At 42.6% G+C, this 24,639-nt stretch overlaps 1 protein-coding gene across 3 annotated transcripts in view; it reads right to left on the bottom strand.

Moving 5' to 3' along the window:
* PCSK1 (proprotein convertase subtilisin/kexin type 1) overlaps window positions 1–24,639 on the bottom strand; it is a 98,957-nt gene that overhangs the window by 30,136 nt on the left and 44,182 nt on the right. For all 3 annotated transcript variants that reach the window (XM_069752008.1, XM_069752019.1, XM_069752030.1), the window contains 5 exons: window positions 19,105–19,209; window positions 14,631–14,741; window positions 7,655–7,801; window positions 7,493–7,569; window positions 7,200–7,288 (listed from right to left, as the gene is read on the bottom strand). In XM_069752008.1, the coding sequence (XP_069608109.1) occupies window positions 7,200–7,288; window positions 7,493–7,569; window positions 7,655–7,801; window positions 14,631–14,741; window positions 19,105–19,209 (529 nt within the window). The remainder of the gene's footprint in view (window positions 1–7,199; window positions 7,289–7,492; window positions 7,570–7,654; window positions 7,802–14,630; window positions 14,742–19,104; window positions 19,210–24,639) is intronic.

Below are 24,639 nucleotides of genomic sequence, written 5' to 3'. Positions count from 1 at the left end.
GGGTACATGTGAAACCTCTTCCTAGACCAAAATTCTCTCTCTCTGTGGAGGGGTATCGGACCTGCTGTACCTAAAACACCTGTGGCTAGGAGGCGGAGTGCACGATCAGAAGGCTAGAGAATACATCTCAAAAACCTGACCGGCACATCCAAACATAGACTCAGTGTGAACAGGTGCTGAACCTAGAGTCGCCAACTCGTATACAGTTAAGTAAATAAGGCAGCACACTGCAGCGCTAGAACATACAAACTTGAAAAACGAAATTTGAACTGCATTACTGCACTAGAAATATGAAAAATGAGAGCTTTTAGCGCATAAAAATGGCCAATTTTATGTGTACCTGGTAGCCCCTTTACAGCATCTCTCTTATACCAGGTCCTACACTTGCCTACCTCGCTGAGAATAAACGTCTCCATCTGAATGGGTACATGTGAAACCACTTCCTAGACCAAAATTCTCTCTCTCTGTGGAGGGGTATCGGACCTGCTGTAACTAAAACACCTCGCCAACTCTTATATAGTTAAGTAAATAAGGCAGCACACTGCAGCGCTAAAACATGTAAACTTGAAAACACGAAATTTGAACTGTATTACTGCACTAGAAATATGAAAAATGAGAGCTTTTAGCGCATAAAAATGGCCAATTTTAGTTTTTATGCGCATAGCAAGGCCAAATCATTTCATAAATCTTTAGCACCATGATGGTGATCCTGTGAAGTCCTGAATGCCTTTCTCTGCAGCAAGACGTTTAGCTTCATAAATGATCATTTTTGTCGATACAGAATATCCATTGTTCCTGTGACGTATGATCCACTGTTTCACATCCACTTCTAAATGTGGCCACTTTGCAGCCCACGAAAACATTTTTTATCTTTGTCCATTTTTTGCAGCTGATCCTCCTGTATACGAGTTGGCGACTCTAGGTTCAGCACCTGTTCACACTGAGTCTATGTTTGGATGTGCCGGTCAGGTTTTTGAAATGTATTCTCTAGCCTTCTGATCGTGCACTCCGCCTCCTAGCCACAGGTGTTTTAGTTACAGCAGGTCCGATACCCCTCCACAGAGAGAGAGAATTTTGGTCTAGGAAGAGGTTTCACATGTACCCATTCAGATGGAGACGTTTATTCTCAGCGAGGTAGGCAAGTGTAGGACCTGGTATAAGAGAGATGCCGTAAAGGGGCTACCAGGTACACATAAAATTGGCTATTTTTATGCGCTAAAAGCTCTCATTTTTCATATTTCTAGTGCAGTAATGCAGTTCAAATTTCGTTTTTCAAGTTTGTATGTTCTAGCGCTGCAGTGTGCTGCCTTATTTACTTAACTGTATACGAGTTGGCGACTCTAGGTTCAGCACCTGTTCACACTGAGTCTATGTTTGGATGTGCCGGTCAGGTTTTTGAAATGTATTCACTGAGGGAATGACACACTAGTCCTACTCCTGGGATTAAGATGTGCGGTTGTGTAATGAACGCTTACCAGACTCCTCTAGTCTTCAATCCAGTTACACTAGCAACTCGACATTACATTGAATTTGTTGGTGGAAGCATTGCTACAGCCATTTCTCCAAAGTGTCCCAGAGGAAATTTTTCAAAAGAATAGTGCCAGGCTGTATATTGTTCATGGTATTTTGAGCAGTCTGCATGGCCTGTATGTTCTACCCTGGCCTGAAGCGTCTCAGTAACTTATCTCCCAATGCATCCACTGCAGCAGAAAGGTCCTCAGACAACCATTAATTACCTGATTGCTAGCAGCCAAGGAGTGAAAGTGTGGGGATTTATATGGAGAGCGCATTGAAATCAAGATGGTTTGAAAATGTGGTTTATATTTTTTCATCAATTGCACATCATTAACATGCCCATCCACCCTGTGATTTCCATAATTCCATGACTTTTCCTTCTTTACAATTTCAATATTGAAGAGTATAATTTTCGCATGTTCCAACAATTATACCAAATCTATACATATAAACCCTAAATAAGCTAAAATGGCTTTTAGTGTTCTATGCAAATACGTCCAGGGCTCTAATTAATATTTAACCCTTTTGTGCAATGTGCAGATGGTGCACGAAGTGCTGCTCTTGAATAAAATTATTATGTAGTGTCATGTATCTGTATAATACCGTTTAGTTCATGGTTGGACTCATGCTGTTTTGGGAAATTTTGCTTCCCTCTGAAGAACTCAACATTTTCTTGCAATAAAGCCCTGAGATCATCCCATTTGACCACTCACCTACAAGCTACACCATCATCACTGCATTATAACATGTCTAGTCCTGGATCTATACTGACTATATAGTCAACTAGTCAATAGTTAATCTAGGATTTTTGTCATATCTTCTCTTTGTCTACTGTCACCTAATCTGCTGTTTTTCAGAAACTCTTTTGACTCCTTACGATCAGCAACTGACGCACTACAGAAACTGCCCTTACTAAAGCTTAATGTTCTACTAACAGGCAATCTAATGGTAATTACTTTATTCTGATTCTTCTGGATCTCCCTGCAGCATTTGACAATACTGTCTCCACACTATGCTCTGCTCTATCAAGTTGTCTTCTGACAGCTCCTTCACTGTGTCATTTGCCAGCTCTTCTTCGTCTGTCAGGATTCAGTCCTAGGTCCCCTTCTTTTTTTTTCCTCTCTTATTGAATAAACTATCAGCAGATTTGACTTTCAGTGTCATCTCTATACTAATGACACACAATTATATACATCTTCACATTAGCACTAAAAAAAATACATCAATGATTGTCCACTGCCTCTAACATCATGTCCTCCCTCTATCTGAAACTAAATCTTTCCAGAATTGAACTTCCTCTCGCTAATACTCTACTAAAATCTGATATTTCCCTTTCCATGTGAGGTTCTACCATATCTCCCATGCAGCACATTCACTGTTTTAGAGTTATATTTGACTCGCAACTTTCCTTCGCTCCCTAATATCACTTGCATTCACATGTCATCTGCATCTCAAAACATCTCTCAGAATCAGACCTCTTCTTGCTTGAGAAACTGTTACTGTCGCTCTTACTCACTCTAAACTGGACTACTGCAATTCTCTACAAATCGGTCTCCCTATTACTAAACTCTCCCCTATCCAGTCTATCCCAAATGTAGCATCCAAGCTCATATTTTTTCAGCCTCTACATTATTGACTGCACCCCGTGTCAGTTATTGCACTGGTTGCCCAGCCGCTACAGGGTCCAATATAAAGTTATCACTCTCATCCACTTGGCTCTCCACAGTGCTGCAATACCCTAAATCTCCTCTCTCGTTCTACTACCCTACCCATGCTCTCCATTCTGCTAATGATCCAAGACCAACACACATCCATAATATAAACCTGCCATTTGTGTTTTCCCGTGCTGCACTATGTCCACTACCCTGGACAATCTCATTAATTCCCAGTGTACAAAATTTTAAGCATGTCCTATAAAAACAGCTTTCAGGCAAGCCTATCACACTACTTTGACAATCTAGTTTCTCTCATTTTCTTCCTGTCTACATTTCTTCTCAAAACATGGTCCCTTTCATCAGTTTTCCACGCACTCCATGCATTCAGTAGCACTTCATTTCTGTGCATAAAAAGATACTGGTTGGTGACTGGTTCATCAAACTTTACATGAATATCCTCATTTATTATATTAAATATTATATTAATAACTATTTATTATATTAAAATATTCATAAATGTAATGGTGAATGTGAATAGTGCTTTGCACATGTGTGAGATCTAAATGGTGGAACAGGCAGATGCAAAGTGCAACCATTTATTGTAATATCATCAATTTATATGCATATTCCAACAATGAATTAGATGTTATATTTTTGAGGTCAGTATGTATATATCACGAGTGTATACGTCCTCCTGGGAGATCTGGGGTTAGAAAATCATTACACATTGTAAATCACGGGTCTTCCACTTAGTCTGTGTATTTCGTGTCCCATATTAAATGAATTTCATTTCCTTTGGCGCTGAAGAGTAGGGTTGAGCGACTTTTCTTTTTATAGGATCGGGCCGGGTTTCACGAAACCCGACTTTTTCAAAAGTCGGGTCGAGTGAAATCGGCCGATCCTATAGAAAAGTCGGGGTCGGCCGAAACACGAAACCCGATGCAGTGCATTGGGTTTCTAATGGTTCCCAGGGTCTGAAAGAGAGGAAACTCTCCTTCAGGCCCTGGGATCCATATTTAAGTGTAAAATAAAGAATCAAAATAAAAAATATTGATATACTTACCCTCGGACGCGCCCTGGTTCTCGCCGGCAGCCTTCCTTCCTAAGAATGAGCGCCTGAAGGACCTTCGATGACGTCGCGGCTTGTGATTGGTCGCATGAGCGGTCACGCGACCAATCACAAGCCACGACGTCATCTAAGGTCCTTCAGGCGCTGATTCTTAGGAAGGAAGGCTGCGGGTTAGAACCAGGGCGCGTCCGAGGGTGAGTATATACCTATTAGGAATATACTCACCCTCGGACGCGCCCTCGGACGCTTCCTTCCTAAGAACTAGCGCCTGAAGGACCTTAGATGACGTCGCGGCTTGTGATTGGTCGCGTGACCGCCCATGTGACCGCTCACGCAACCAATCACAAGCCGCGACGTCATCGAAGGCCCTTCAGGCGCTCATTCTTAGGAAGGAAGGCTGCCGGTGAGAACCAGGGCGCGTCCGAGGGTGAGTACATCAATATTTTTTTTTTTTTATTCTTTATTTTACACTTAAATATGAATTCCGATACCGATTCCCGATATCTTAAACATATCGGAACTCGGTATCGGAATTCCGATTCCAGATCAGAAGATCGCCGACCTTATGGCCGACCCCACACAGGGGTCGGGTCGGGTTTCATGAAACCCGACTTTGCCAAAAGTCGGTGACTTCTGAATCTGGCCGACCCGTTTCGCTCAACCCTACTGAAGAGGTTAAAGACACTTTCAATGCTGGTTAGAAGCATGCAGTTCCATCTCACAGCTGTTTCTGACCTGGTCATTTCCTCTATAAAATCTGGCCAGTCCTTATCTTCCTCGCCAGTGAAAGTTTACTCCCTGGTTTCCTGGAGCTGCTGTGCAGAGCTGGAGATCATTTTTGCTGCTGGAGATTTTTGTATGCTGTTTTTCGATGTATGCTTTCCAGTAATATTCCCATTTTGTTTGTACATTCCTACCCCTTCCTAAGTACATCTCTACCTTTGGCGAGTGATTTGTATGTTAGCTGCTTTTTGTTATCCCTGTATAACAGGAGAACGGTAAGGCACAAGACCAAAACCCCCTCACCATTAGAAGCACCTTTGGGAGCAGTGATAGCTGGGCCCCAGTACAAGGAACAGTGCATGGCCCCTTTCCCTAATCACATACAGTCATAGTGTGATCTGTGTATTTAATTTATAATTAGACAATATGTTCAGATGTTTTCCTCTGTAACATATTGCGCATGTTGAAGGATGCCAACCTCCACTGGTAGGATGGGAATCCATAGTGATGCATCACACACAAATCATATAAAAAAATTTTTAAACAAAGGTTTAAATGATTTACAGCTGCTAGCCAGGCTGAGTACATGTGGGGGTTGCCTGGTTGCTAGGGAATCCCCACATGTAATCAAGCTGGCTAATAGCTGTAAATCATTCAGCTGCCGCAATAAAAACTAAATCTCCGAGCAGTCATAAATGCTCGGAGGTCACCCGAGCATGCTTGGGAAAACCCCGAGCAACGAGTATACTCGCTCATCACTAATGTTCAGTAAATGCACTCAATACTTGGTTGGGGCTCCTTTGGCATCAATTACTGCATCAATGTGTAATGGCATGGAGGCGATCAGCCTGTGACACTGCTGAGGTGTTATGGAAGCCCAGGTTGCCTTGATAGCAGCCTTCAGCAAGTCTGCATTGTTGGGTCTGGTGTCTCTCATCTTCCTCTTGACAATACCTCATAGATTCTCTATGGGGTTAAGGTTAGGCGAGTTTGCTGGCCAATCAAGCACAGTGATATTGTTGTTTTTAAACCAGGTATTGGTACATTTGGCAGTGTGGACAGGTGCCAAGTCCTGCTGGAGAATGAAATTTCCAACTCCAAAAAGCTTGTCGGCAGAGGGAAGCATGAAGTGCTCTAAAATTTCCTGGTAGACGGCTTCGCTGACTTTAGACTTGATAAAACACAGTGGACCTACACCAGCAGATTACATGGCTCCCCAAACCATCACTGATTGTGGAAACTTCACACTAGACCTCAAGCAGCTTGGATTTTGGCCTCTCCACTCTTCCTGCAGAGTCTGGGACCTTGATTTTCAAATGAAATGCAAAATTTACTTTCATCCGAAAACAACACCTTGGACCATTGAGCAACAGTCCAGTTCTTTTTCTCCTTGGCCCAGGTAAGATGCTTCTGGGTTTGTCTGCTGGTAATCAGTGGCTTGATAAAAGGAATGCAACACTTGTAGCCCATATCCTAGATACTTCTGTGTGTGGTGGCTCTTGAAGCAATGACTCTAGCAGCAGTCCACTCCTTGTGAATCTCCCCCAAATTTTAGACTGGCCTTTTCTTAGCAATCCTTTCAAGGCCATGTTTATCCCAGTTGCTTGTGCACCTTTTTCTACCACACTTTTTACTTCCACTCAACTTTCCAATTCTATGCTTGGACACAGCACTCTGTGAACAGCCAGCTTCTTTAGCAATTACATTTTGTGGCTTACCCTCCTTGTGGAGTGTGTCAATAACTGCCTTCTGGACATCTGTCAAGTCAGCAGTCTTCCTCATGATTGTGAAGACCACAGAAACAGACTAAGGGAACTTTTTAAACACTTAGGTATCCTTTGTAGGTGTTTTGTTAATTATTCTAATTTACTGAGATAATGACTTTTAGGTTTTCATTGGCTGTAAACCATAATCAACATTAACAGATATAAACACTTGAAATATAAATGACTCTATATATGAGTTTCACTTTTGAAGAACTGAAATAAATTAACTTTTTGATGATATTCTAATTTTGTGAGAAGCACCTGTGTGTGTGTGTGTGTGTGTGTGTGTGTGTGTGTGTGTGTGTGTGTGTGTGTATATGTATATACAGTATATATATTAACTTTCATTGCTTTGCAAACCTCCAGAAACAGCAACCTCTAATGACACTGAATATTAGTACAATATTATATACCAATCAATGATAACTATATAATTTATTATACAGCAGCCAACAAAAGAATGGAATTTACCTCCTACTTTAGCATTATATGCTACTCCAACGCCACATTTCTTGTTGTTTGCAACCATTGCAACTTCTCCTGCACATCTGGTGCCATGTCTGGAAAACAAAGCATAATTTAAAAACAAACAAAAAAAAGCAAAAAAAAACAGCAGTGACAACCACCGCCTCTCTCCTCCACCAATGTATTCACAGAAAGCATGGTGCGGTCTGTTGGCCACTGTTTTTAGCCCTTCAGCTGCTGCACTTTGCTAGTGTCTGCCTTAGACTATACCATAGAGATAATGTGCGTAAAATACTTACTTGTTCTCATTAGTGATATCGTATCGTGGAAAGGGGTCTTTATCATTATTATTAAAGTCATAACTTGCTTCTGGATCCTGAAAAGCAGAAATAGCATTGAGTTGTATTAATATTTTAAGACACACATTACAACATCTACCATTTTACAAACAATAAACTTACGTAATTTGCATAGATGTCTGTATGATTCCATTCCAGTCCATCATCTAATACAGTCACGACAACTCCTTTTCCCGTTATGCCTTTCCTCCATACCGGGATTACATGGAGATCCAGCTTTGGCAATGTTGGGTTCACTCTTGTGTCTTGCTGGGAATATTAAAGTACATTTCTTATAGCATCTTTAACATTGAATATTTTATATCTGAGTATTATGATGTAAAGTGTCAATCATAAACGTGTTTTTGTGTCATTATGTGTTGAGAGATTTAATGATCTCACAATTCCAATTGCATTTCTCTAGCATAAGTCCATTTTTTCATTTGTGGTACCCATACACAACAAGCCTGTAACATTTACCATGTTCCTATTATTTCTGTATGGCGGTATACAGATTTTTAACTCCATGTCAGTAAACTAGTAACTTGGTTTCAATGTGTGTACCTCGAAATACTTGGTCTGGACCTTGTTCTAGCTTCATAGGTACTATAATAATAAAGGGGTCCTAAAGAGGAGGTCCTTGTGACTAACAATAACCTAAATATAACAATATGGACATGATTGATTTGCTGTTCAACATAACAATGGGACACAGACATCAGAAAGGAATGTTTTTTCAAGGCCTCTTTTTATATTTGAGATCTCTGTGCCAAAACCAGCGATACCGCCATAGTAGAGGCATGCACCACCATAGAAGTGCAGCCATGGATAAGGTAAATGGCTGCGGCATGCGCCTGCTCACACATTTAATGTACCATTTCCTTCTCAATGAATTTAAATGCCAGGAGGAGGATTAAAGGGACTCTGTCAGTACAAAATGACTGTTCAAACCAAGTACAGGCACTCTGTGCTTTATAGCATGGCCAATAATTTCAAAACGCCTTCCCACAAACACCTTGCTTGTTTTCCATATATCTCCACCATTCTCTGGTCCTATAAAACCAGAGTTGCTAATTAGAACAGGGTGGAGCTAGAGGGAAAACAAGCATGTAGGAAGGTATCAGCTGCCTAGTCAAGAAAAAGTAGCAGGAAGTACACCAGCACCATCCAGATCATCTCTCAATAACGAGTGCAGCCAACTCAGCACTGTGTGTCCACCACTCACCTTCTGAATGGTAAGTATAGAAACCAGGGGACTATTGTATGGTAAGTATGGCAATACCAGGGGTTTATTGTATGGTACGTATAGCAAAACCAGGGGACTATGGTATGGTAAGTATGGCAATACCAGGGGACTATTGTATGGTAAGTAAGGCAATACCAGGGGACTATGGTATGGTAAGTATGGCAATACCAGGGGACTATTGTATGGTAAGTATGGCAATACCAGGGGTTTATTGTATGGTACGTATAGCAAAATCAGGGGACTATGGTATGGTAAGTATGGCAATACCAGGGGACTAGTGTATCGTAAGTAAGGCAATACCAGGGGACTATGGTATGGTAAGTATGGCAATACCAGGGGACTATTGTATGGTAAGTATGGAAAAACCAGGGGACTATTGTATGGTAAGTATGGAAATACCAGGGGACAACCTGCAGTAACCACCGATCGACCAAACCGCTGCATGACAAGCTCTATCCTGTATTCTCACCCATCCCTTGTAGATTGTGAGCCTTCGCGGGCAGGGTCCTCACTCCTCCTGTGCCAGTTATGACTTGTATTGTTTAAGATTATTGTACTTGTTTTTATTATATATATACCCCTCCTCACATGTAAAGAGCCATGGAATAAATGGCGCTATAACAATAAATAACATGAACATAAATATGACAATACCAGGGGACTATGGCATGGTAAGTATGGCAAAACCAGGGGACTATGGTATGGTAAGTATGACAATACCAGGGGACTATTGTATGGTAAATATGGCAATGCCAGGGGACTCTTGAATGGTAAGTATGGCAATACCAAGGGACTATTATTTGGTAAGCATGACAATACCAGGGGACTACTGTATGGTAAGTATGGCAATACCAGGGGACTATTGTATGGTAAGTATGATAATACCAGGGGACTATTATTTGGTAAGTATGGCAATACAAAGGGACTACTGTATGGTAAGTGTGGCAATACCAGGGGACTACTGTACGGTATGTATGGCAATACCAGGGGACTAATTTATGGTAAGTATGGCAATGCCAGGGGAGTACTGCATGGTAAGTATGGCAATACCAGAGGACTACTGTACGGTATGTATGGCAATATCAGGGGACTAATTTATGGTAAGTATGGCAATGCCAGGGGAGTACTGTATGGCAAGTATGGCAATACAAGGTCATTATTGTATGGTAAGTATCGCAATACAGGTGACTATTGTATGGTAAGTATGGCAATACCAGAGGACTAATTTATGGTAAGTATGGCAATACCAGGGGACTACTGTATGGTAAGTATGGCAATACCAGAATACCAGGGGACCATTGTATGGTAAGTATGATAACACCAGGAGACTATTGTATGGTAAGTAAGACAATACCAGGGGACTACTCTATGATAAGTATGGCAATACCAAGGGACTACTGTATGGTAAGTATGGCAATACCAGAATACCAGGGGACTATTGTATGGTAAATATGGCAATGCCAGGGGACTATTATATGGTAAGTAAGACAATACCAGGGACTACTGTATGATAAGTATGGCAATACCAAAGGACTACTGTATGGTAAGTGTTGTGATAAGGTAATTCAGTACCACAATGGACATAGAGGTCAGAGCACATACAGTGACCTGACAATAACCCAAAAACATTGAACGAGCTCTGAGACGTGGGAACTCTGCTGACCGCAATCCCTAATCCTCTCCAACCACACTAGAGGCAGCCGTGGATTGCGCCTAACGCTCCCTATGCAACTCGGCACAGCCTGAGAAAACTAGCTAGCCTGAAGATAATAATAATAATAATAATAATAATTTTATTTATATAGCGCCAACATATTCCGCAGCGCTTTACAAATTATAGAGGGGACTTGTACAGACAATAGACATTACAGCATAACAGAAATACAGTTCAAAACAGATACCAGGAGGAGTGAGGGCCCTGCTCGCAAGCTTACAAACTATGGGGAAAAGGGGAGACACGAGAGGTGGATGGTAACAATTGCTTTAGTTATTCGGACCAGCTATAGTGTAAGGCTCAGGTGTTCATGTAAAGCTGCATGAACCAGTTACCTGCCTAAGTATGTAGCAGTACAGACACAGAGGGCTAATACTGCATAAAGTGTATGAGAACATGATGCGAGGAACCTTTTTTTTTTTTTTTTTTTATTATAAATAGGCCACACAGGGATCGTTAGGTTAATGCATTGAGGCGGTAGGCCAGTCTGAACAAATGAGTTTTTAGGGCACGCTTAAAACTGTGGGGATTGGGGATTAATCGTATTAGCCTAGGTAGTGCATTCCAAAGAATCGGCGCAGCACGTGTAAAGTCTTGGAGACGGGAGTGGGAGGTTCTGATTATTGAGGATGCTAACCTGAGGTCATTAGCGGAGCGGAGGGCACGGGTAGGGTGGTAGACTGATACCAGGGAGGAGATGTAGGGTGGTGCTGAGTCATGGAGTGCTTTGTGGATGAGGGTAGTAGTTTTGTACTGGATTCTGGAGTGGATGGGTAGCCAGTGTAATGACTGGCACAGGGTAGAGGCATCGGTGTAACGGTTGGTGAGGAATATGATCCTGGCTGCAGCATTCAGGACAGATTGGAGCGGGGAGAGTTTTGCAAGAGGGAGACCGATTAGTAGAGAGTTACAATAGTCCAGACGAGAATGAATAAGTGAAACAGTCAGAGTTTTTGCAGAGTCGAAATTAAGAAAAGGGCGAATTCTAGAAATGTTTTTGAGATGCAGGTAAGAAGAGCGAGCCAGTGATCGGATGTAGGGGGTGAATGAAAGGTCAGAATCAAGGATAACCCCAAGGCAGCGGGCATGTTGCTTTGGAGTAATGGTGGAACCGCACACGGAGATGGCAATGTCAGGCAAAGGTAGGTTAGTAGAGGGAGAGAACACGAGGAGTTCAGTTTTTGACAGGTTTAGTTTCAGATAGAGGGAGGACATGATGTTAGAGACAGCGGTAAGACAATCACTGGTGTTTTCTAAAAAGGTCGGTGTGATATCGGGAGCAGAAGTGTATAATTGGGTGTCGTCAGCATAGAGATGGTACTGGAAACCAAATCTACTGATTGTTTGTCCAATAGGGGCAGTATACAACGAGAAGAGTAGGGGGCCTAGGACTGATCCTTGAGGAACCCCAACAGTAAGGGGAAGGTGAGAGGAGGAGGAACCAGCAAACATTGAACGAGCTCTGAGACGTGGGAACTCTGCTGACCGCAATCCCTAATAAGATAGAAAATAAGCCTACCTTGCCTCAGAGAAATACCCCAAAGGAAAAGGCAGCCCCCACATATAATGACTGTGAGTTAAGATGAAAAGACAAACGTAGAGATGAAATAGATTTAGCAAAGTGAGGCCCGACTTTCTGAATAGAGCGAGGATAGGAAAGGTAACTTTGCGGTCAACACAAAACCCTACAAAAACCACGCAAAGGGGGCAAAAAGACCCTCCGTACCGAACTAACGGCACGGAGGTACACCCTCTGCGTCCCAGAGCTTCCAGCAAGCAGGAAAAAACAAATAGACAAGCTGGACAGAAAAAAACAGCAAACAAAATAGCAAAGCGGAACTTAGCTATGCAGAGCAGCAGGCCACAGGAACGATCCAGGAGGAAACAGGTCCAATACTAGAACATTGACTGGAGGCCAGGATCAAAGCACTAGGTGGAGTTAAATAGAGCAGCACCTAACGACTTCACCACATCACCTGAGGAAGGAAACTCAGAAGCTGCAGTACCACTTTCCTCCACCAACGGAAGCTCACAGAGAGAATCAGCCGAAGTACCACTTGTGACCACAGGAGGGAGCTCTGCCACAGAATTCACAACAGGTAAGTATGGCAATACCAGAATACTAGGGGACTACTGTATGGTAAGTATGGCAATACCAGGTGACTATTGTATGATAAGTATGGCAATACCAGGGGAGTACTGTATGGTAAACATGGCAATACCAGAGGACTACTGTATGGTAAATATGGCAATAACAGGGGACTACTGTATGGTAAGTATGGCAATACCAGGGGACTTTTGTATGGTAAGTATGGCAATACCAGAGGAGTACTGTATGGCAATACTAAGAGACTACTATATGGTAAGTACGAAAATACCAGGGGACTATTGTATGGTAAGTATGGCAATACCAGTGACTATTGCATGGTAAGTATGCAATATCAGGGGACTATTGTATGACAAGTATGACAATACCAGGAGACCATTGTATGGCAAGTATGGCAATACCAAAGGACTAATTTATAGTTAGTATGGCAAAGCCAGGCAACTGCTGTATGGTAAGTATGGCAATACCAGGGGACTATTGTATGGTAAATATGACAATACCAGGGGACTATAGTATGATAAGTATGGCAATACCAGGGAACTATTGTATGGTAAATATGGCAATACCAGGGGACTATTGTATGGTAAGTATGGCAATACCAGGGGACTATTGTATGGTAAATATGACAATACCAGGGGACTATAGTATGATAAGTATGGCAATACCAGGGGACTATTGTATGGTAAATATGGCAATACCAGGGGACTATTGTATGGTAAGTATGGCAATTCCATGGGAGTACTGTATGGTAAGTATGACAATATCAGGGGACTACTGTATGGCAATACCAGGTAACTATAGTATGATAAGTATGGCAATACCAAGGGAGTACTGTTTGGTAAGTATGGCAATACCAGGGGACTACTGTATGGTAAGTATGGCAATATCAGGTGACTATTGTATGGTAAATATGACAATACCAGGGGACTATAGTATGAGAAGTATGGCAATACCAGGGGACTATTGTATGGTAAGTATGGCTATTCCATGGGAGTACTGTATGGTAAGTATGACAATATCAGGGGACTACTGTATGGCAATACCAGGTAACTATAGTATGATAAGTATGGCAAAACCAAGGGAGTACTGTTTGGTAAGTATGGCAATACCAGGGGACTACTGTATGGTAAATATGGCAATACCAGGGGACCACTGTATTGTAAATATGGCAATACCAAGGTACTACTGTATGGTAAGTATGGCAATACCAGGGTACTACAGTATGGTAAGTATGTCAATACCAGTGGACTACTGTATGGTAAGTATGACAATACCAGGGGACTAATTTATGGTGAGTATGGCAATGTCAGGGTACTACTGTATGATAAGTATGGCAATACCAAGGGACTACTGTATGTTAGGTATGGCAATACCAAGGGACTACTGTATGTTAGGTATGGCAATACCATGCGACTAGCTAGAATGCACGCCATTCTCTGGACTAGAGGTGGGCCTTGATTGTGACATGCATAATGTTCGCATCAATATACAGTATATTGATATATTAATAAGAGTCGAGTATGAAGAACTGAATTTCAGCAGTGGCCAGCAATTTTTACAGTGTAAATTAAAAAAAACCTTAAAGCAATTGCTTGAAGAAGCTAGGAGTGTATATGTGGATGGTAGCTTTTTGAATCTGTAATTTTCCACATTTAATGAATTTTCAAATGGTGATTAGTGATGAGTGAGTATACTCGTTGCTCAGGTTTTCCAGAGCACGCTCGGGTGGTCTCCGAGTATTTGTGAGTGCTCAGAGATTTAGTTTTTGTTGACGCAGCTGCATGATTTACGGCTGCTGGACAGCCTGAATTCATGCAAGGATTGCCTGGTTGCTAGGGAATTCCCACATGTATTCAAGCTGTGTTGTAGCCGTATATCATGCAGCTGTGTGAACAAAAACGAAATCTCCGAACACTCACAAATACTCGGAGACCACCCGAGCATGCTCGGTGAAACCTGAGCAACGAGTATACTCTCTCATCACTAATAGTGATCAAATGACTCTTTAATGCAATTTTTGCATGTTACTTACCAAATACCACTGATGACTCCACATGGGATCGTTAAAAAGATCCTCTGTGCTCTGTCTGAGGACAGTGCGTTTACTCCTCTCTTTAATATATTGTTGCTCTGCCCACGACACCTAGAGATATCAATAATACATTGTGTGATATTTGGTTTATGAGGCTGGAGTCACACTTAAAGTATTAAAAAATTGTTCCAAGTCTCCCTGCCGAGAGTCGCATGAGTGTAATGCGAGTGTCATGAGTACAATCCGATTTTCCACACCCAACATCCGATTTACATCCGAATTCAATGCGATTTTAACATGAGCTTTTACATAGAGCAATTCTCTGTCATTTACACATCATTTGCAAAGGAAATATTTGTCAAAACACTTACACATATACAGTATATAAATATATATATATATATACAGTGGGGAAAAAAAGTATTTAGTCAGTCAGCAATAGTGCAAGTTCCACCACTTAAAAAGATGAGAGGCGTCTGTAATTTACATCATAGGTAGACCTCAACTAGGGGAGACAACCTAAGAAAAAAAAATCCAGAAAATCACATTGTCTGTTTTTTTATCATTTTTTTTGCATATTATGGTGGAAAATAAGTATTTGGTCAGAAACAAACAATCAAGGTTTCTGGCTCTCACAGACCTGTAACTTCTTCTTTAAGAGTCTCCTCTTTCCTCCACTCATTACCTGTAGTAATGGGCACCTGTTTAAACTTGTTATCAGTATAAAAAGACACCTATGCACACCCTCAAACAGTCTGACTCCAAACTCCACTATGGTGAAGACCAAAGAGCTGTCAAAGGACGCCAGAAACAAAATTGTAGCCCTGCACCAGGCTGGGAAGACTGAATCTGCAATAGCCAACCAGCTTGGAGTGAAGAAATCAACAGTGGGAGCAATAATTAGAAAATGGAAGACATACAAGACCACTGATAATCTCCCTCGATCTGGGGCTCCACGCAAAATCCCACCCCGTAGGGTCAGAATGATCACAAGAACGGTGAGCAAAAATCCCAGAACCACGCGGGGGGACCTAGTGAATGAACTGCAGAGAGCTGGGACCAATGTAACAAGGCCAACCATAAGTAACACACTACGCCACCATGGACTCAGATCCTGCAGTGCCAGACGTGTCCCACTGCTTAAGACAGTACATGTCCGGGCCCGTCTGAAGTTTGCTAGAGAGCATTTGGATGATCCAGAGGAGTTTTGGGAGAATGTCCTATGGTCTGATGAAACTAAACTGGAACTGTTTGGTAGAAACACAACTTGTCGTGTTTGGAGGAAAAAGAATACTGAGTTGCATCCATCAAACACCATATCTACTGTAAAGCATGGTGGTGGAAACATCATGCTTTGGAGCTGTTTCTCTGCAAAGGGGCCAGGACGACTGATCCGGGTACATGAAAGAATGAATGGGGCCATGTATCGTGAGATTTTGAGTGCAAACCTCCTTCCATCAGCAAGGGCATTGAAGATGAAACGTGGCTGGGTCTTTCAACATGACAATGATCCAAAGCACACCGCCAGGGCAACGAAGGAGTGGCTTCGTAAGAAGCATTTCAAGGTCCTAGAGTGGACTAGCCAGATCTCAACCCTATAGAAAACCTTTGGAGGGAGTTGAAAGTCCGTGTTGCCAAGCGAAAAGCCAAAAACATCACTGCTCTAGAGGAGATCTGCATGGAGGAATGGGCCAACATACCAACAACAGTGTGTGGCAACCTTGTGAAGACTTACAGAAAACGTTTGACCTCTGTCATTGCCAACAAAGGATATATTACAAAGTATTGAGATGAAATTTTGTTTCTGACCAAATACTTATTTTCCACCATAATATGCAAATAAAATGATAAAAAAACAGACAATGTGATTTTCTGGATTTTTTTTTCTCAGTTTGTCTCCCATAGTTGAGGTCTACCTATGATGTAAATTACAGACGCCTCTCATCTTTTTAAGTGGTGGAACTTGCACTATTGCTGACTGACTAAATACTTTTTTGCCCCACTGTATATACATATACTTAATTAAACCATACTTACAACCTCACCAATTCCCTCGATGCCCTTGTCATCTGCAAAAGAGTAAAAACAAACGCTCGCGCCGACGTCACATAAGTGAAGTGAGTTTATTGGCCGTTAACTTGCGGGACCTGCCAGACGGCACCGCAAGCAGGAGGACTTTCTCACTCTCACGGTGCCCTCAGAAAAGAAATAGCAATTCACACAGAGACACTGAGAACACGGTGCTCAGTGTGTCTGCTGGATGACAGGCTGCATGGTCGCATTATGCAGCCTGCCATCTAGCTGCAGCAGAGCTGGACCCGTCGTGGGACCAATGGATTAAAAGCATCTCTGCAGAAAGGTGAGGAATACGGTTGTTGTTTTTTTTTAAACTCTTTTGCAGATGACGAGGGGATCGGGGGAATGGGCGAGGTCGTAAGCATGATTTAATTAAGAACATTAAAGGAGTCTGTGTCATTTTTTCATTAAAGGACTTTGTTCTGGGTGTCTGTGTTTTCTTACAATGTGACTACAGGGTTAGTAATTGGGACGTCTTATTGACGCCTCTCCATTACTAACCTCGGGGCTTGATATCACCTGATGGTGACATCAACCCCCATCTATTACCCAACTTGCCACTGCTACAGGGCAAGGGGGAAAAGCGAGGCTAAGTGCCAGAATTGGCGCATGTTATTGATGCGCCTTTTTTGGGGCTGAGAGCTGATGTTTTTAGCCTGGGGGGCAGTTTTGATGGTCCCTTCCTAGGCTATTAATATCAGCCCACAGCTGTCTGCATAGCCTTTGCTGGTTATTAATTATAGGGGACCCAACGTAATTTGTTTGGGGGGCTCCCCCATTTTAATAGCTAGTAAAGGCTAAGTATATAGTTGTGAGCTGTTATTAATAGCCTGGGAAGCTCCATGGGTACTACCCCCTTCCCAGGCTATAAACATCTGCCCCCATCCATCAGCTTTCCCTCTGCTGGTTATGAAAATTGTGCCAGAGCCCATACCATTTTTTTCCGAAAAACAATCTTTTATTAATTAAATATATGTCCAGTAATTTGCACACACTGTACAAATTGTATTTGTCACTGACATCTATATATCTACCTATTCCATTTGCATTTACTGTATGTCATCCATCTCTTCTATCCTGTCGGCTCCTGCAGTGATTTTACAGGACACGGCAGATAAATTACTGGCTTTTCTTCTATCTATTTATCTATCTATCTATCTATCTATCTATCTATCTATCTATCTGTGGGTCACTGACATCTATATATACTGTAAATATGGATTCTATGTGTATATAACTCTTCTACCTTTTCTATTCTATCCTGTCAGTCTGATTTTACTGTATGCGGCACATGATTTGCTGGCTTTTTAAAGGACATCGCATGGTCCGAGTGCTGTGCAATTTTTTTCCTCGCACCCATAGGCTTGCATTGGCGAGTCTCGGCTAAGTCTCGGTGACAATTGGAGCATGCTGCGATTTTACATGCATGTAGAATACGCCGGAGAAAAAATACGGTGATTTGAGCTGCCCCACAGATTAACACTGGTCCGAGGGCTATGCGATGTTTTCTCGCATAGCACTAGTTTGAATTTTATGGTAGTGTAAACCCGGCTTTAGAATGTGAATCAAAGAAATTGTGCCCATATTATTTGTTTTATAAAACACAGAAGTGATGCAAGACGCACAGTAAAGAGCTTGGCACATTTATCAAACTCCTCTACACTTTTCTCTAAAGTCTTGAGGGTTTCAGACAGACGTCATTAATCTTGCCGAACTGAACAACGTCTAGAAACTGAAATCTGTCACATTTTAAAATCAAAAAGTAAGATTCTGACAGATTGTTTGGTTCATAAAACCTAATTTAAAGTATGTTATTAGGCTATTTTACATTAATAGAGAAGAGATAGTTGAGGATTGATCTCAGACATTCATCAATGAAACAGAGGATCTCAGCAGCAGAATACTTGGGGTTCCTGAAGGTCCTAGTATCAGAATACCTATGATCAGATACATTTTAAGGGATCCTTTTCCATAGTGAACAACCCCGTATGCGGATTGTTTATTTTGGTTTTCGGGCAAATTCGTAGAATTAAGTGAAGATGATAAAGTTAAGGTCACACTAATGTATTTCCTCTCATCTGAGAGAAATGGGTTGATTATGCTAATCATACTCATCCGATTTTCTCAAATGAGAAGAAGGTGGGGAAAAAAAATGTCTCGGGTATTCTGTTATTTTTCTGATGTTTGTAGATTTGCACTCAGACCGAAAATACGGCCATGTGCACAAGCGCTAAAAAGCATTCATTATTATTGACCATTTTTCCAATATATGCATTTCCCTTATAAACTACCATTGATTTAAATTGTTTTATGTTTTTTTAGCTCTTTAGACAACCATTGCCAAGATTCCCAATGCATTCTCTAAAAATATATATTTTCTTAGAACTAAAACACTTACTCGATCATCATCTGTTAGCCGCTTTGTTATGTGCGGCACACTCCTCCGTGATCTCCTTGGATGTGCTGACAGTCTGAATAAATAGTGATTTTCAAGAGATCCAATCTGTAAAAAAAATAATAGATACATATAGATAGAATGAAATTAAAAGTGGCAGTAATCATTATTCACACATGTGAGCAATAATGCAGCATTGGTGCCATCTCATGTGATATCTCTGAGTAAGTGGATGACGTTGGTTGCATTGCGTGTCCTCTATCCACATCTGTTTCTATGCATTCATCAGTTTTGCTAGCCACAGGCAAGCAATGCTAGACAATTATACAATATGCTATCTCCGAGGAAAGCGTTATTTCCTCCATATTCATATACAACCAATTAGTCATTCCGCACTATGCTGACATCATGGCTTCATGAGAGGAGAGTCATTTAATGGATTGGATACATTACAGCACAATGGATGATTGGCATTTGCTTTCTGACTCATGAGCAAAGCTCATTTCTTAAATTCTTCTTCTACTTAGCTGCGGCTGATGGACTTTGGCTATTCAGAATCCTCATTTCAGTGAATTATAAGGACAAGCGCAGAAAATTAACAAGTGGTCTTCTATGGGGTGATCTGCTTTCTTTTGGAAAGGTTTCCCTGTTTAATAATATATAAAAAAAAAATCACATAGTTCTGCGATTGACAGAGTTCAGACTGGAAAAGCAGTGAATACAGGACAATAACATTAACCCCTTCACCCCCGGAGCTTTTTCCATTTTTTTCGTTTTCGTTTTTGGCTCCCCTCCTTCCCAGAGCCATAACTTTTTTATTTTTTCGTCAATATGGCCATGTGAGGTCTTATTTTTTGCGAGACGAGTTGTACTTTTGAACAAAATCATTGGTTTTACCATGCCGTGTAACAGAAAACGGGAAAAAAACTCCAAGTGTGATGAAAATGCAAAAATAGTGCAATATCACACTTGTTTTTTGTTTGGCTTTTTTGCTAGGTTCATCAAATGCTAAAACTGACCTGCCATTATGATTCTCCAGGGTATTACGAGTTCATAGACACCTAACATGTCTACGTTATTTTTTATCTAAGTGGTGAAAAAAAATTCCAAAGTTTGCTAAAAAAAAATAAAAAAAATTGAGCGATTTTCTGATACCCGTAGCGTCTCCAATTTTCGTGATCTGGGGTCAGGTGAGGGCTTATTTTTTGCGTGCAGAGCTGACATTTTTAATGATACCATTTTGGTGCAGATACGTTCTTTTGATCGCCCTTTATTGTATTTTAATGCAATGTCGTGGTGACCAAAAAACTTAATTTTGGCGTTTTGATTTTTTTTTTCGCTACGCCATTTAGCGACCAGGTTAATCCTTTGTTTTTATTGATCGGGCGATTCTGAACGCGGCGATACCAAATATGTGTATTTTTTTATTGTTTTATTTTGATTGGGGCGAAAGGGGGAGTGATTTGAACTTTTATATATTTTTTATTTTTTTTATATATTTTTAAACACTTTTTTTTTTTTTTTGCTTTGGCATGCTTCAATAGCCTCCATAGGAGGCTAGAAGCATGCACTACACAATCGGCTCTGCTACATAGAGGTGAAGTACAGATCACCTCTATGTAGCAGAAAGGCAGGTGTACTTTGAACGCCGACCACAGGGTGGCGCTCAAAGCAATCGGCCATCAACAACCATAGAGGTCTCAAGGAGACCTCTGGTTGTTATGGCAATGCACCGCTGACCCCCGATCATATGACGGGGTCAGCGGTGCGAGAACTTCCAGCCGCGCGGCCGGGAGCACTAGTTAAATGCCGCTGTCAGCGCTTGACGGCCGCATTTAACTAGTTAATGGGTGCGAGCGGATCACGATTCCGCTCGCGCTCATTGCACGCACATGTCAGCTGTAGAAAACAGCTGACATGTCGCGGCTTTGAGGTGGGCTCACCGCCGGAGCCCACCTCAAAGCAGGGGATCTGCCAGCTGACGTACTATTCCGTCAGCTGGCAGAAAGGGGTTAAAGTATTGTGTACATTGTCTGTTTGGCCTCCTTCACATGTACGTGTCTCTAGTACGCGTGGTATTTGTTTTCACACATACCGGAGACAAGTGTCCACATGTACCCATTATAACTTAAAGGGCTGTGTGTCCATGTGAATCACACGTAGGCATATCCATTTTTTTTTCCACAGCATAGATGACAAGGCCCATTAAAAGTCTATGGGTCCGTGTAACCACGTACAACACACGGATGACATCCGTGTGACATCTGTGTGTTGTTGTGTGATATGGAGCCATGCATACAAGGATAGGGATGGGGCCATGCATACAAGGATGGGGATAAGGAGCCATGCAGACAAGGATGGGAATAAGGAGCCATGTAAACAAGGATGGGAATAAGGAGCCATGTACACAAGGATGGGAATAAGGAGCCATGTACACAATGATGGGAATAAGGAGCCATGCAGACAAGGATGGGAATAAGGAGCCATGTACACAATGATGGGAATAAGGAGCCATGCAGACAAGGATGGGAATAAGGAGCCATGTATACAAGGATGGGAATAAGGAGCCATGTATACAAGGATGGGAATAAGGAGCCATGTAAACAAGGATGGGAATAAGGAGCCATGTACACAAGGATGGGAATAAGGAGCCATGCAGACAAGGATGGGAATAAGGAGCCATGTAAACAAGGATGGGGATAAGGAGCCATGTACACAAGGATGGGAATAAGGAGCCATGTACACAATGATGGGAATAAGGAGCCATGTACACAAGGATGGGAATAAGGAGCCATGTATACAAGGACGGGAATAAGGAGCCATGTACACAAGGATGGGAATAACGAGCCATGTACACAATGATGGGAATAAGGAGCCATGTACACAATGGTGGGAATAAGGAGCCATGTACACAAGGATGGGAATAAGGAGCCATGTACACAAGGACGGGAATAAGGAGCCATGCAGACAAGGATGGGAATAAGGAGCCATGTAGACAAGGATGGCAATAAGGAGCCATGTACACAAGGATGGGAATAAGGAGCCATGCATACAAGGATGGGAATAAGGAGCCATGTATACAAAGATGGCAATAAGGAGCCATGCATGCAAGGATCGGGATAAGGAGCCATGCAGACAAGGATGGGAATAATGAGCCATGTACACAAGGATGGGAATAAGGAGCCATGCAGACAAGGATGGGAATAAGGAGCCATGTACACAAGGACGGGAATAAGGAGCCATGTACACAAGGATGGGAATAAGGAGCCATGTACACAAGGATGGGAATAAGGAGCCATGCAGACAAGGATGGGAATAAAGAGCCATGTAGACAAGGATGGGGATAAGGAGCCATGTACACAAGGATGGGAATAAGGAGCCATGCATGCAAGGACGGGAATAACGAGCAATGCATACAAGGACAGGAATAAGGAGCCATGCATACAAGGACGGAAATAAGGAGTCATGCATGCAAGGATGGGCATAAGGAGCCGTGCATACAAGGATGGGAATAACGAGCCATGCATACAAGGACAGGAATAAGGAGCCATGCATACAAGGATGGAAATAAGGAGTCATGCATGCAAGGATGGGAATAAGGAGCCATGTATACAAGGATGGGAATACAGAGCCATGCAGACAAGGATGAGAATAAAGAGCCATGCATACAGGGATGGGAATATGGAGCCATGCATGCAAGGATGGGGATGAGGAACCATGCATACCATGATGGGGATGAGGGGACAATGCATACCAGGCTTATACTTGAGTCAATACATTTTCCCAGTTTTTCGTTGCAAAATTAGGTGCCTCGGCTTATACTCGGGTCAGTTTATACACAAGTATATGCAGCACCCCAGAGATCTGGTCGTTGCAGTATGACACTCTGTCGCTAAGGGGAGTGATGGTACGTCTGATGGCACTGAAGGAATTCTACTGACCAGGTATCACCAGCACACATTACACTACACATTACACTTCACACTCCGGCCATTAGGGGGAGAAAAAGGCTTTATTTATTGGGCCACTCCTCACACTGGTAAAACTAGGGGTTGGATAGGAAGTTAGTCAGAAGCTGACTGTGTTGGATTCAGGCAACATCCCGTGGCAGGGGATGTTGCAGGGAGAAGATTCAGGGGGGTGCTCGTCAGGCGTGGGAACCTGGCAGGTACCTAGCGAACAGAACGTTACGGAACCGCGCCTGCACTACCTTGCGGCGGTATCCTAAGAAAGAGACACGAAGCGAAGGATATTGTGGAACAGTGAGAAACGAGATCAAGCACAAAGGAGAGCCAGTAGGAGTCGTGCCTCGAGAACGGCAACATCCTACTGAGGCGCGTAGCCGGTGGCCGGAACACCGAGGAAGTAACTGACTCTATGCCTCACTTCAAACTCCGCAGGACAGTTAATTATAGGTTGGCTGTCTACCTTAAATTTCCTACGAAGACATAGGGGGCAACACGTGGAGAGGGGCATCTCTAGGGTCCCGGAAGAGCTCCGAGCCTTCCCATCATACGGGTGCGTCCTAGCCATAACATACCTGGGGGACGAGAAACTAGTAACATCTGGAACGGAATAGAAAGAAAGAGAAAGAACTAGAAAGAACGAATGAACGAACTAGAACAGAAGTTGTGAGGACTATACCGAATGCTCAGCAGGGTAGCACTACAACACACAGGCGCTATTGGTAGGCAACGATTTCCACCTGTAAAGGGAACTCTGGATGTGCCATCGGATCGGCCGGTCTCAGAAAGCCCTGTTAACTGTGCTCTGGATTGCAGATCCTGAAGTCTTCAGTAAAGAGGTAAAGAGACTGCAACCTTGTGTGCTCGTTATTGTCTGCACCTCACACCATTGCCATCTACATCAAAGGGAAGCCCTGGGGACATATTTCACCTGTGGGAAGGTATATCATCTAGCTGCCATTCCATCACCCCAGCGGGCCCCAAGCAGCGTCGGTCATCCTGACCGAACACCACAGGTGGCGTCACGAAACCTTGACGGACTCCTATTATTATTATTATTATTATTATTTATTATTATAGCGCCATTTATTCCATGGCGCTTTACATGTGAGGAGGGGTATACATAATAAAACAAGTACAATAATCTTGAAAAATACAAGTCACAACTGGTACAGGAGGAGAGAGGACCCTGCCCGTGAGGGCTCACAATCTGCAAGGGATGGGTGAGGATACAGTAGGTGAGGGTAGAGCTGGCCGTGCAGCGGTTTGGTCAATCGGTGGTTACTGCAGGTTGTAGGCTTGTCGGAAGAGGTGGGTCTTCAGGTTCTTTTTGAAGGTTTCGATGGTAGGCGAGAGTCTGATATGTTGTGGTAGAGCATTCCAGAGTAGGGGGGATGCACGAGAGAAATCTTGTATGCGATTGTGGGAAGAGGAGATAATAGGGGAGTAGAGAAGGAGATCTTGTGAGGATCGGAGGTTGCGTGCAGGAAAGTACCGGGAGACGAGGTCACAGATGTATGGAGGAGACAGGTTGTGGATGGCTTTATATGTCATGGTTAGGCTTTTGTACTGG

Source organism: Ranitomeya imitator, chromosome 1 (assembly GCF_032444005.1).
Source record: "Ranitomeya imitator isolate aRanImi1 chromosome 1, aRanImi1.pri, whole genome shotgun sequence".
NCBI classification, from domain to species: domain Eukaryota; kingdom Metazoa; phylum Chordata; class Amphibia; order Anura; family Dendrobatidae; genus Ranitomeya; species Ranitomeya imitator.
This window is presented reverse-complemented; position numbering and strand designations above follow the sequence as displayed.